The sequence below is a fragment of the Limulus polyphemus genome, unplaced genomic scaffold (genome assembly GCF_000517525.1).
Source record: "Limulus polyphemus unplaced genomic scaffold, Limulus_polyphemus-2.1.2 Scaffold2359, whole genome shotgun sequence".
Lineage (NCBI taxonomy): Eukaryota > Metazoa > Arthropoda > Merostomata > Xiphosura > Limulidae > Limulus > Limulus polyphemus.
The window spans coordinates 152,621-168,251 of NW_013667969.1; the positions used below are offsets into that span (position 1 = coordinate 152,621).

General features: G+C 32.5%; 1 protein-coding gene across 1 annotated transcript in view; it reads left to right on the forward strand.

Moving 5' to 3' along the window:
- The first annotated feature begins 2,335 nt into the window (after positions 1 to 2,335).
- The window catches only part of LOC106466719 (tRNA-specific adenosine deaminase 2-like), a 22,640-nt gene continuing 9,344 nt past the window's right edge, over positions 2,336 to 15,631 (forward strand). Inside the window, exons 1-3 of the mRNA XM_013927018.2 lie at positions 2,336 to 2,424; positions 5,435 to 5,539; positions 7,504 to 7,654. Coding sequence (XP_013782472.1) covers positions 2,341 to 2,424; positions 5,435 to 5,539; positions 7,504 to 7,654 — 340 coding nt within the window. The 5' untranslated portion in view covers positions 2,336 to 2,340. The remainder of the gene's footprint in view (positions 2,425 to 5,434; positions 5,540 to 7,503; positions 7,655 to 15,631) is intronic.

Consider the following 15,631-nt stretch of genomic DNA (forward strand, 5'->3'; position numbering starts at 1 on the left):
TACAGTGATGGACAATTATCATCATCTTGTTTTAACTTTGGCCTTCCACTTCACGTACACTATAAACATCTTATAAAATGGTTCCAAAAAGAAGGTGAAAAACTTGTGTTTAAGATATCTGATTTTGGTACTTGGCCTTCCACTTCACGTACACTATAAACATCTTATAAAAGAATATACTGGAATCATTTCATAATTGTGTTCTAAGAAAATAATCAGTAAAGTTATATACTGTGGTTGTTTTCTTTTTAAAATGTTTATTACAGAAGTAATTCTTGAATGTGCCCAATATGACACACCCAAGTATTAATTCAAATTGTATGTGTAACGATAAAATTACTTTTTTCTCACCAATGTTTAAAATTATACCTATTTTGCTTTGTGTTTTGTCACTTTGAAGTATATTTTAATGAAAAACTGGGGAACTTGTGGGCCTATAGCCCATATTTACAGGACTGCTATAATGCAAGTTTAATTTTTTTAGCCAAATTACAAACAGTAATTAGTAGGCCTACTTATTTACATGCTTTAATGTAAATCAGTGCCAAATTTGGGGGCTGCTTTTGGAAAATCCCTGTCAAAGTGTTTTTTGTGAAATACCCAAGTTCTCTTAAAAGGTTAGGTGAAAAGTTTTATCTTTGTGTAAACATCAGGGCAAAGACAATTCATTTAGCACCATTAAGAAGTAAGTCCAGCGGTTTAGCAGAAGGGGTTTTCAGAAAATCCCCTAGTTTCCCAAGGGGTGGGGTGAACAATTTTACCTCTGTGCAAACCTCGGGACCAAGAAGTCAGTGCAACCAGCAACTTAGGAGGAGTTACATGACACACAGACACTGAATCTTATTATATAGATACTATTATGTAATAAAAAACAAAAATGATATATTTTTATGGTAAAATTTATTCCAGAGAGTGCTATGTTGATACCATATATTAATTAACTTTGTAACGACTGTTGACATGTGTAAAAGTAAATCATCTTCCTCTTTTAACAGCTGCTAATTAAAATATTTATTGTAATGTTGTCAAGCACAGATGTGCTCCTGGTAAATTTTGTCATGCAGCTTGAAAAATATATAAATTTTTTAGTGATTTCACAGTACCATAAAAACAGTTGTCCACTACTGTGTATTCTGCTAAAATCAGGATGTCTGACAGTTTTCCAGAACTGTGTATTCTGTTAAAATCAGGATGTCTGACAGTTCTCCAGAACTGTGTATTCTGTTAAAACCAAGATTATGATAATCGTCCATCACTGTATATTCTGTTAAAACCAATTTGACGATAATTGTCCATCACTGTATATTCTAAGATATCTGATTTTGGTACTTGATATACTTGAAATAACTGTCACATTGCCTTTTTAGCTGAATTTTTGAACTCGTACATACAGATTATTGATGCTCTAGATACGACACCAGCTGTCCTCTGTAAGAATCAAGGCTATCGGTCACATTAATCTCGTGATCAATAAACTGTCATCATTTTGTAATAATCAAGTGGCAATTACACAAATAAAAAGATTCATCGGCAAGAAAAAAAAAGACCAACAAAGGTTAGACTTAAGGAACACTGGTGACTAACAGCACCCTTGGACACCCAGACATCGTTAGCCATCATGGAAAATAGAATGATATGTATCAAGAACATGGATTGGAAAAGTGCCACAATTCTTGTTCGAAAGTCCAACTATACTAGGAGGGGGGAATGAAAGAAGTCCTTCAAATAAACATAAGAAATACAGTACCAGAAAATGGTATTACTAGGGACACAGGATGAGTCGCCATCAACTAGATAAGGTACTCCGTAATCCTACTGGCAAACAGTCTTCTATAATCTAATTTCAAATATCACGTAAGTGTATACTACAGGACATTTTTTCATTTATTTTAGACTCAACTATCATTTCACGTATTACCTTTCATACTGTTTTAAATTGTATATCTATTAATTGTACATGCATTAATTGAATTACTTACCAATTTCCTTATGTTTAACAAATCTGCAAAGCTACAAAAGTAGACAGACGTAATCGGAATATTTACTTATAAAATGTTGTAAATGATCTCGTAATTTTCTCACACTATTGAATTCTACATTTTAAACGTTTCATTTTTATTTAGCTAGTGTTATAAGCACACCTTACAAACAGATGTTTATTTTTTTAAAAGTTGAAGAGCTTGTGGGTTAATAAAACATTATATTATAAAGTGTTACTTCAGCCTGTAATTTACAGTGTAAGTTTCTTTTTATGTTGAATTTAGTTCATTCTGACGAAAAATAAAATAAAATAATAATAATTAATAGATCATCATAGGTGGAGCTTTACTCAAAACTAAGATGGACGAGCCATGGAGCTTTGATTATAATAATATGGACAGTGCGGACGTTGAAAAGATGTATATAAAAGCTGCTTTTAAACTTGTAAGTAATTTATATTATGTGTTACTCTTTATTTAGTTACACGAATTATGAATAAAACCTTAAATTGTAATATTAATTAATATATTTTTGGTCATAATAGAATTTATATATTATTATTACGCTTATGTCGCGAAGTTATGGTCACGTCGGAATGTGAGTCGTGACTGTAGTGAAAATAGGAGATTTATCTTAAAAGTGTATATATATATATGTTTTATTTCACTGTGTAAAAAATATGTTTCAAACGTTTGTGTAGATGTTAAATTGGCATTGCTTATAGATGATATCTTTGTTATGAAAACTAATCAGATGATCGAATAAGCTCCATTATAATTTAATTATTATACTAAATTATACTTTATAATGAATAACTCAATAAGACTCTTCTTTGATCGATTGTTTAGACAGAGTATTTATGATGGAATTTAGTTGAATGGATGGAAACTGCCTGTTGTAAAAACACAAGTATAAAGGACAACTTTTCAAAAGTCTCCCACCTTAAAATCATTAACTAGATAATCCTTCGGTTGGCAGTGTTTTGAGCTACAAACTCATTAGGTCTAGACTGATTAACAGACTGAGGTAAGGCCTAAATGTAATTACAACTATATATCCAAAAATATTGCATAACCATAGGATTTTAGGAATGGTGTACAATTAAAAAGAATATATGCACATAATTTAGATCTTTTATTTAACGTTGTTTAATTAAAGAAACTACAAAAGGATATCACAAGAGTCTACTAGATCTGTAGAAGGTTTTGATGATTTTTAAATAATGAAAATAACAAAATCATCCACACATTATTGGATTCCACAGTGAAAAATTAGTAGATTTACACTGCAAGTTCAATTATAAAGTTAATAATTAATGAAAAGCAATTAAAATTCGTAACTGTAAATTGACCTTTCGGACCATGAGACCTTCCCATTGGAACAATGTTAACAAAATGTCAGTCACTGATATCAAATTATCACTTCACTAAGACTGCTTGAAATCCATGTCAAGGCAAGATAAAAATATAGTCCCAATAAAATCCATCAGTTTCAAACTCATACACTTTGATTCATATTATATGGGTAAATGAAATGGAAAATGGCAGAAGAAAGGTTTAGCGATCATTGTGATTTTTTTTAAAGTCAGTTTACAACTAGTGGGAGCACAGTTGCCTTGAAATAAATCATGCAAACTCAGCGTGTATTAGTACCGTAGACATTTTTCATTGGTTGTTTGGTGTACAATAATTAGTATTTTGTTTATGGGATATTTATATATTGGCAACTGTGATTTCCCATTCACATACTTCAGTGGCTGGTAACCATAATTCTCTGGGACTTCCAACTAGAAGCTGTAATATTAGTAGTACTATTTAGTATTTGTAGAGCATTTTTTGGCTTTTCAATACTTCCAAAATCTTCCCAAGCATGTACTCAATGAGGCACTGAAGGATCAAGTTATCTGTGGATTCCTTCATGCTACCTTTAAATGTACTGTTATTCAGCAGGTTTCATTCCACTTTATGAAGTGACAGTACATAATACGAGGGTGGTGCAAACTTTCGGGCCATAGCTGTAGACTAAACCCTAATGCAAAAATTAATCATTGTGGATATGTAATTGTTAAATATTCTATTCATGAAGACCTATAATGTCGTTAGTATACAAGTACAGTACTTTATAAAGTATAAAAGTAAACATAAATATCGGTACATCTGGCATGAATAATACATGCAAGTAAAATCCTTCTTCTATAGCTAAACATAAGAGAGATTTTAAATGTGCCTAGAAAACCTAATAAAGCATCAACAAGTTTCACTAGCTTCAGTTAGATCTTGTTGTAACTGACCATCGAAATTTTCTACTTCCACAACATGAGATGGTGTAATGAGTTAGAATTTGGCTCATTTATATAACAAATTAAGAATCGTATCTTTATTTTGGGATGCTAAAAATATTATTAATATTAGTATTTAACAGAATGGTATACCCCAAACTATTTTATCCCAGTTTAAATGGTTATATTAAAAGAATTACTTATGTAAAATACAATAATTGTGTTACAACTTTGATACAAAAACAGACCATACCCTTAAAAGGAAAAACTGATCACATTTATTTCAGCCAGAACACTTCGAGTACACTTTCACAGCTGGTTTTCCACTGACATGTGCTAGGATAGTTTACTACTGTACTGTTATCACGCTGTCTGTTTTTTTGTATGTATTAATTAGGGGTCCCATCAGCTTACAAGTGTTAATAATCTCGAATTGACAAATGGAATATAAAATGCTGTTTACCAATTCAATCTAAATTGACATTACACAAAAAAAATAGAATGATGTATATTTGGAAGCTTTATATTAATTTATAAATAGTATTCTTTATGAAGTGCTTTTTAAAAAGTTGTTAATGATGCGTAACTTGTACATACATTATTATTATCTAACATTTGTAGACTGTGTACAGGTAACTTGTATATATTATTATTTAACATTTGTAGACTGTGTACAGGTAAGTTGTATATACATTATTATTATCTAACCACTGTGTCATTTCCTGGGAAGGGGGGGGCTTAAGGGTACATGCCTGGTTTGATGATAGTCATTATAGTGGTTTGCTCGTTATAAATAGACAAAAACAAAGTAATGTAGTACATGAAATGAAATATACATAAACAAATAACATAATTGGAATCTGATGGTTTAAATAGGCTTTGAGTTTGTCAGGTATATATATATATATATATATATATCAGTAATCTTGGCCCATGTTATGATTTAAAGATAATAGATACTATTATAAATGTACAGCTTTAACTCTTTAGAAGTTTATACAGTATAATCTAAGTAGGCTTAGTGAGAAGCAAAATAATACTGTCAGTTTTTCTCATTTGACATAAGTATTAGGTTTTTGTAATTACTTATCTGTTCATGAATTGTTGCAGTACATCTAGCTTAACTTGTGACTATTAACAAATGCCAAATACAAACTTTTCAGTATGATATTTCAGGCAGAAGAAGCATTAGACAATGGAGAAGTACCAGTAGGGTGTGTAATGGTATTTGAAGGTTCCATCATCGCAGAGAGTAGGAACACTGTTAACGAAACAAAAAATGTAAGTTCGATGCCTTTTAAAAATAATTTTTTTTTTTTATGCTGATTATAATCAGACTTTCTTTAAAACTTGAGTTTCTTGAGATCTCTTTATGATTGCTACCATTCTTCAGAACAGTTTTAGGCTTGACCCTTTGTCAGAGAAGAGTTGTCACATGCAAAAGGATAATTAAAACATTAATGAAGATTTTAACTCTTGGACATGGGTTGTCTTACTTATTATAAAAAGAAATATAACCACACGTTTACATACATGATAATCACAAATCTGAGTATAGTTAAATGTGAATCAGAATGTACAGATTTCGCTCAAAAGCTGACAATTTATAGTACCAAATGACGTGCAGAACAATGTGCAAACCGATTAGTACACACACAAGTATAGTAACAGAAACACTTGGTTTATTTCACAGTTCTTATATGTACTTATATTGGATGGAGATGCTGAGAGAAGGAAGTTACGATTAATTTTCAGTTTCAACTGTAAAGTATGTAAAAATATAAACTAATTATCTGCTAATAATTAGTGAACAGGCAACATGAAGCCAGGTTATTTTTCAGTTGTTCGTTTGGAACTGCTTAGCCTTGGCAAGTCGTGCAATCATTATTTTCAAACACTGCATTTTAATGTGGAATGATACTGAGCAGACATATACTGTTAGAGGTGGTAAAGAAATTTATAAAATACATTACAGGACTTCGTTTACATGCTAAAACATAAAGAAATGTATAATATTTCAGTCTCGGAGTAGAATAAATCATCCACTTTCTCAGTTTTTACTTCAAAATGTTTTTGTTGATCTGCATGTGATCTCCATAAATGATTGAGAGAAAAATCTGTTTATAAAGTGTGTATGTACATATTTTTTGTACTTTTTTTATTATCAGTTAAGTGTTTTCTTTTGTTTATTGATTTAGCTATTTCTAACCCAGTTACTAAAAGCAACTTTATAAACCATTAGTGCCTTGCCTACTTACATACAATATTAATAAAAATATTATATAAGTATAATTCTTTTTTTTTACTCCATATGCGCTAAGATTAAATGAAAATAATCTTGGAAAACATTTGAATGGAGAGTTTTTGACAAAAGAAATATTGAATAAATTATCACTATTTCAAAGATATTTGTATTGAAAATAGATCTTTTGTATTAACTTGTGAAACAATCTTATATAAATACCCTATGCTTTAGTGATATTTAAAGTGAGCAACTTAAACTCAGGAAATTGAAAATTAAGTAAAACTGGGAATTGGTAAACAATGTAGTCTGTAACACAGACTGAAGTACCGTAGACATTCTGCAAATAAATTAACTTTACCTCGAGATAAATATTAACTATTACTGAGTCTCGTGAGTAACTGTATCTTTTGATAAAGATGTCAAATGCAATGTGAAAGTAAAATTAATTTATTTACAAAATTAAGTTTAGAATGCATGAAAAAAAACAGTGGGGCGGCTTAGTCCTAACAGCTGTAAACAATGTAAGTTATGAAAAAGTTGAATACTTGATATTGGTTCACATGATAAGTGTTATTCAATTATGCTAAATCGTGAAAAAAATTTTTAGAAGTTCGACAGTCAGCTTTCAACGGGATTTTTCAGTAACATAATACTGTGCAAAGGTGTTCATTGCAATGAAACTTTATTTCCCCATATTTCAACTTTGTGTCAAACTGCAGAAGATATCCATCTGCAGACCAAGACAGTGAGAACAGACTTTTGTTTAAAGGTGGGCAGAGTATTCTCGAGAATACATACTTGATCAGGATTTGATTGTAATCCTGAGCTTAGTTCTTTCATTTAATATCACAATTAGAAAATCATTAGACAAGGCAGTATGTGTAAAATATCAGAAAGTTGAGGTTTAAAGATGAAAAACACGTTAATAAATAGTCTATCCTATATGTTTGCTTTTAAATTAATTTTACTTAAAATTCCTCTACGACTTTACCCTGACTAGGCAGTTCGACATGCTGAAATGAACTGTGTAGATCAAGTTTTCGAGTGGTGCAAGAAGCATGAAAGGGATTCATCACTTGTGTTTAAAAATCTACACGTGTTTGTCAATGTGGAGCCATGTATAATGTGTGCCTCTGCCCTTAGGGTTTTAGGTATCTTTTCTTTATTATTATAGTATAAAAAAAATTAAAACTATTTACAGATGCGTTATGTGACATGTTTAACTTTATTAATTTTTAAAGTTATACTACTAAGTTCACTGGAGTAATTAAGGCATTTTGTGTAATGATAAATATGACCATAAGTTACAGAACTTTTGAAATTGAAACTAAAGATTTGTTTAAGAAACTCAAGCATGACACCTAAGAAATTACTAGAATCACTGAAACCAATCTACAGCAGTATGGCACAGTTCTATGGCTTACCAAAAGGAAGGCATGCCACTCCAATCAGTAGTATTCTTCTGTGGATCAGTAACAAAGTCTCTTTCTTGGTTAGACCATCTAACCACTACTTTTTTTATGTTCCAGTTCAACAAATGAGTTTTTTTTTGTATATTATAAGATGTATCAATCCAATAAAACTTAATCCTTTTCAATCTAGAAGTAGTTTCTCTCTGTACCTATCAATAGTTATCAATTAAGATTTATCAGCATTATTGAATACCGTAGAAAAATACCAAAAAGACGTGAATTTATTATTATTCCCCCGGAAGTTTTAGAACGACGCCTTTACTTTATTCTATCCAAGTGTTATTTTAAGTGCAACAAAAAATATTGAAAGACAAAAACAAGAGTTGTAATGGGGAACAGAATTGTGATAGCTTTTGGTATAGTGGTCATAAACATCTTAGAAAATGGTTCCAAAAAGAAGGTGAAAAATTTGTGCTTTGTATACCTGTATTTAAATATTAAATGCCGTCACATATATGTGACATAGCATTAAACAGTTTTCCACTGATTGGCTTGTACGTTGTTACTATGGGAACCTACACAGGCATCTTCCACAAGCAGTCTGGATAACTTCAGTAGTATAATGTGCTGCCATCTATGAGCCACTAAATTTAACCAATTCTCTCTGCATCTTGAAATAAATAATCATTGGTAAAATTCAACAAAATTAAGACATTTTCAGCTAAAATTATTCTAACCAGGATTAAGATCAACATACACTACAGCCCAACGTAGGCTAAATATAATATTCCACAGTGAAGTCCATTTACTGAACCAGATGGCAACAAATACCAGTAGTCAAACTATCACAATATCGTTTCACCATTAATAAGTTGATCCATTCTCTACAGTTTATGTCAGAGAAAAAAAAACATATGCAAAAACCTAATGAATCAAGGACTTTTCACTTAAAACCATAAACACTTGACTAATATCCTGAGATTAGAAAGAACTTTACTCCCTCAATGTACACAGAAGAGTTATGTGTGTACTTGTAAGTCACTGGAAATACTAGTGAGTACTATTTGGTCTTCTCTGCAGAAACTCTACTATTACTCGACTAGATAGAACGAACATTTCTCTTGAAATATTTGAGGAACAACTCACTCTAGAAAATTTCGGCTGAAAGGGCGAGCATGTTTGGTGTGACGGGGATTTGAACCCGTGACCCTCAGATTGCGAGTCGAGCGCCCTAACCACCTGGCCATGCCGGGGCCCTAACCACCTGGCCGTGCCGTGTCCACCACAGGTATCGAAGACTGGTTTTTAGTGGGGAGGGGGGTGATGATGTTATTATAATGGACGGTTTTGAGTAAGGAAGTACATGATAATATAATAATAGATAAATAAACAACGATTTATAAGCATTAGGGAACGTTTTATTGATGGTGACAGACCAATGTTCTGTCGCGAAACATGTAATACGTTTTTCATCATCAATAAAACTTTCCCTAAATCTTATAAATCGTTCTTTGCCTACCTACCATAACGGACGATCATTTAAACAATAACCAGAAGTGGTGATATTATAACTATGACAAGGAGAAAAAAGTATAAAATAATGACAATAAACTGAAAATCGGGCATCTGGTAATCAATAATATGGAATGCAAGTGACTGGTCATTCAGTTTATAGTTGACCTTCCAAGTGAGTCACAAAGTACCAAAAACTTGGAATCGTTCATGAACCATACATATATGGGCCCGAAGAAGACATTTAAACATTTCACTCATGACCATTGGATAAATAGATGCTAGCCGATCCGAAAAAGGCTATTACAAATTTACTGCAAATGTCTTAAAGCGTCGTTAGCAGAATGTGTAACCGATACAAACTAATGGTACAATTTCTTGGACTACTGGACAATGCAGGCCATCCTATACAATACAACCAGACGACTGCTATTAACCAGTTTTGATCGTAGGGTACCCGAACCAAAGTTTTGCAGCCGTAACTGAACGCCGTGCCATCATTGAGTAGATAGTTTTAATCAGGACATGTGTAATGCTTTCTGAAAAAGTTGTGGTGAAAACGTGGGTAGTTGAAGAAAATGTGCAAGTAAATAGTAACATCAAAGCATTTTGAACATTTCACATAGTCAATGTGATTAATAAGCACGATTCAGGAAATTGTAATTATCGTGTAGTCTTACAAAATTATCGTCTGTTTTTAAGAATCATCGTATTCAATCTTTTCGTAAGAATTCATTCCCATTTTACGTACTTTTCATTTTTATTATTTCTTTACTCTTTTGGAGATCAATATATCTAACATTTTCATAAAGATCTATTAACCCATTTGTTCTGACAATTATACGTATCACCCCTTTTTATTATTTCGAAATAAAACATCTGCTAAGTTATTTTAGGCATCACGCAGAAATTTATCGTCTAGAGGGCGTTAAATACAGGTTGTGCTATCGCTTGTTGTATAGGGGGTAACGTACCTTTTAGTAGTGATAGAAACGAGTTAGAATGTTAAATTACCGACATACAATGCAAGAAAGAAAAATATCGCAAACCGACCCAAAAGTACTGGTTACGAATCCCGCAAAATGAGTCTAATCTAATAGTATTTTTAATTAATATTCTTGGAAACAGTCAGTGACTTCTGTTGAAGGAGTTTGACGTATACTTGGCTATCAATATCGTGATATTTTCGTAGCAGAACACAAAATAAGTTTTCATAAAACGTAATAACATACATATTACTATTATACCTTGAATTTTTCGTTTAATTTCAGAGCATATTTAGTTCATGAAATTAGCAGTTTTTATTAAAACTTTACAAAGTACTCTTCAATCGACGAGGACAGGACCAATCCAATCATGTGTCATATATGTGAACTTGAAGCATACGATGGTCCTGTTTTAAAATTTATATATCAAGTGGTAGAAAATAGAACTATAATAGCTATATATAGTATTTATATAAGTTAATAAATTTTTAACACTTGTTGACGAAGTTGTAAATATTAAGCCTAATGTGGGAAGATTAGGGTAACTAAAGAAGAAATCGTAAATAGTGTGTCACTTGTAACGGATATTTTACTTTCAGAATAATCAGTTATTACTTAAGTTGTGATTATTACACCAGTTTCTTTCACATTAAAGCTTCAATTTAACTCTGCATCATAAAATATTTTATTTGAAAAAAAAATATATATATATATTTGATCTTTTCAGTTTATAGTTGAAATTGCTCATTATATCGTATTCCTTCTTGTTTTTTGTTGTTTGTTTTCATTATTTACATCTCAAAACACCAAATATAACAAAGTGGTATAGAAATGTTGATTAAAACTAGTTGTCTATAAACATTAAACTTACCTAACATACTACTGAATTTTTATTATTCTTTATTGTTTTATTTAAGGCTTTATTAACTTCATAAAGATAATTTTCAAGAAAGTCCTTCCGATATAATAGTCCTGCTAGTAACATCACGAAGGTCTATAATTAATAAAACTGGAGTAAAAAAAAAAAAAGTTGGTTCTAATTGGATCAAGGCTTACTCCAGTATGATCAGGTAACATATGTTGTAACTATATTTAATTTTGAAGTGTGACATCATCTTAGGCCTTAGGAAATCAGTTTTTGGGTGGGAGAACTTCTTGTGGCTGGCTACAAGAGACTTGTATTGTTTCTCAGAGCCTGGAACGTTGATGCTCTGCTAGCCGAATTAATTATTTTTCACTTTGTTTTTCATTAAGGCTAGTTTGTTACGTATTGTTGCCAAGCTGTATCATTCTCTTAAAACGAAGCACTAAAATATAAAATTTGTTCCAATATAAAGGCAGATGCAGCTCTGCAGAATTCAACTAATTGGCAGAAAACTTATCCAGCGTTCTTATCTTCCAGTCTCAGTTCGTAAGATAGTCATGAAGACTGTGGTAAGTCAAGTTGATTTCTGAAATTTCTGTAATATATATATGTTGTGTCATTCGAAGTTTTCTTATATATTAAGAATTGTCCATACGGGGTAGCAGATAGTTAAGTTTAATTCGTCAGAAAAACATTGTAACATCTATATTTCGATGTAAGTTACATTGTAATTACAGTGTATGTAATCAGCAAGTTCATCTTTCTTTTCTTATCTTCAATCATCATAATCACAAATGCCAAGTGTCGGTCGGTCACGCTCGATTTCTCCCAAGTTCATGAGTTAAACGAGTCCAGTTCCACTTTTTCTCTTATAATACTTCTTCTTCTGATCTCCTCTTCCCATTTTAGTTGAATTCAATCGATAACATAGGCGTAAATAGCTCCTACATTTCGGCACATTTTCTGCTATATAAAAGCCTGTCAAAGAGGGAGTTTTTATACCAAGGATTTATTTAGAACCAAGTGAAATTAATCCGTTATTTGTTATGATGAGAAGTTTTTGAACGATGAACGATATCAAATTATATTTTTCTTGTTCAGATGAAAATTGTCTCTCGTCTTGTAGTAGCAGTGCCGAGCGTTTTCATGTTCTAAGCATGCTGAGTTAACTGGTAATCAGGTAATTACCATGATAGTAAAGCCATGTTAAGCCTGAATCACTAACTAACTGTAATTATGAATCACATCAAGCCTGATTTACAAATTTTCTCGTAATTACCATGATAGAAAAATCATGTTAAGCCTGAATAACTAACTGTCTACTAACTATAATGATAAAACAACCACATAGTGATCATGACCGTCAGTAGCTCAGGGGTAAGTCTGAAGACTTCTTAACGCAAAAACCGTATTTTTATATATATTGTTAGTCTCCGTTGCTTAATTGATTTTCAGTAAATTCGTTCCGACGAAACTTTAGCGACACAAGTCCTTTCTTAAATAAAACTGGTTTATTCTTTCCGAATACAACTTTACAATACACTCAACTTCAACAGTCGCGCTATAACAAACTATAATTCACGTCTCATGAGCTCGACTTCAACAATACGTCTCTCTCTGACTGCAGTTCAATTACTCATTACCAACCCACATTGTCCCGTCACGTTGTGAGCGTCTTATATATATATACCAGACTAACATATATCTAGTAAATGCTAGGGCATTCACGAAGGAACAGGATATTTCTAGAAAATAGGTGGCGTGACACTAGTCACGTGACCTCGCTGACGCAACAATATATATATATATATTTGTTACCCGTGGTGGGCACAGCACACATAGCTCTTGTGTAGCTTTCTACTTAAAACAACAACGAATTCACCCTCTCACTTCATTGTAGTTGGTTGGCCAGCTGGATTCAGGGCAAATTCAACATCACACTGATCCAGGAAATATTCCAGGTAAAATCATTTTGGTTCACCGATTAAAATTTTTTTGTGGGGGGAGCATGCCCCTAGACGCTTCTAGAAGACAAGCACTTTATCGCGCGCTAATATTTTACTTTTTTCGAAAGTCTCACTCATACAGACTCCCAAAAGTTGGCAGCCCTGCATTTATTTTATTTTATTTTAACGGTGATAAATAATCCAAGTACGTTTATGTATTTTGTTTACTGCTGACGAGATTATCTTTTTCTGGGAGGATTAATGTGTATTTTTTTTCTTTTAGTTTGACGAATTTCCATTACTATTCAAGTGAACTGTGTACTACTGTATATTTTTTTCAGTTTGCTGCTGTTTTGCTTCTCTTTGGTGTGGCCACGGTAATGGGTGGCTTTATCAGAGGTTATGGTGGTCATGGTGGAGGGTATGGAGGCTATGGTGGTATTGGTGGAGGATATGGAGGCTATGGTGGTCATGGTGGTCTTGGTGGAGGATATGGAGGCTATGGTGGTCATGGTGGTCTTGGTGGAGGATATGGAGGCTATGGTGGTCATGGCAGAGGCTATGGTAGACATGGTGGAGGATATGGAGGTTATGGCAGAGGCTATGGAGGCTATCATTAAAAATAATCATTATATTTATTTGTCAGTCGCTGGAAAGACGAAACCAATACAGGTACACTAACTATTACTCATTATCAAGAATGGATAAAATATTATAAATTTTATTAAGATGTTCTAATTTGAAAATTCTAAGTGTGAGTTGCTAATGTTAACCTCATATAATACTTTTATATTTTGAAAGCACAAAAAAAATCTCTGAATGAAAAAAAATAACAAAGTACTCAACCTTTTGGATAAACGATGAGGATCGTTCGTCCTAAAGAATGGCCACTTTACTTTTTCCTCATTACGATGACTTTAGGATCTTTTTGTATTTTAGGAATTCATAAGGGAAAATCTAATTAATTTGTCCTTTTTTCTTATTATTTATGTGAATATCATGGTGTTTATTTGAAATATATAAAACTTTTTTTTCACTTAATTTAGTTTTATTTGATTCAATTAGTTAATTTTCTGTGTAGATCAACCCTTTACAACCTCATCTGCAGGCGGTCGCCTTTGTAAACAAGTCTAAAGAACGATCGTTTTGGTCATGCTTTCGTTTACACATATCTAAATATTGAGATACCGGTTTTCCTGTATTCTTGATACTGTCATTTCAATAAAACATTTTGAATGTGTTTTTTGAGTCAGTGTTATGATCTAACGCCAGTACACTACAAAGGACTATTTGAACTGCTCATCCATAATTTGAATTGTTTGTAATTAAGCACCAAACTACACAATGGGCTATCTGTGCTCTGCCCACCACAGGCATCGAAACCTGGATTCTAGCGTCGTAAGTCCGCAGACATACCGCTGTGCTACTGGGGGGGGGGGATAATTTGGAAGTTATAGTCTAAACTTCACAGGAAAGACTACTAGTCAATGTCACCAAACGTCAACTCTTGGGCTACCCTGAAAAGTTGGATTTGACCATTATTTATATAATTATATAATGCACCCACGGGCCCAAAGTTTGAAGCACAACCTTCATCTTTCTTTCATTCTCTTCCCCTCTCTTTTTTTTTTGTTAAATATTTCAGTGTCAAAACTGAAACATTCTATTAGCAGCAGTAATGAAAATATGGGTGTGCTATATCTTCAAATAATGCTTCACGGGTTAGTAATCACAGTTTACTTCATATTTCAGTCACTTAATAATTATATCGATTCATGTTTTAAAACTGTTATTCTTATGTTGCTTGACAGTTGTGTTTTCTGTGTAGTTAATTCAAACATCTCATACAACACTCATCAATGGCTTTATGTAATATCCATAATATGAATATAACATCAAACACGTATAATCATGCACGTTTATTGGTGGGGGCGTTATAATGTGACGGTCAATCCCACTATTCGTTGGTAAAAGAGTAGCCCAAGAGTTGGCGGTGGGTGGTGATGACTAGCTGCCTTCCCTCTAGTCTTACACTGCTAAATTAGGGACGGCTAGCGCAGATAGCCCTTGTGTAGCTTTGCGCGCAATTCATAACAAACAAACTCTGTCCACCACGGGTATCGAAACGCGATTTTTGCGTCTTAAGCCTGCAGTAGGAAATACATAGGACATTAATTACAAGTTTCTATGCATATATGTAAGTAGGAAATACGCAGGACATTAATTACAAGTATCTATATATATATATGTAAGTAGGAAATACACAGTACATTAATTACAAGTATCTATGTATATATGTAAATAGGAAATACACAGGACATTAATTACAAGTATCTATGTATATATGTAAGTAGGAAATACACAGTACATTAATTACAAGTATCTATGTATATATGTAAATAGGAAA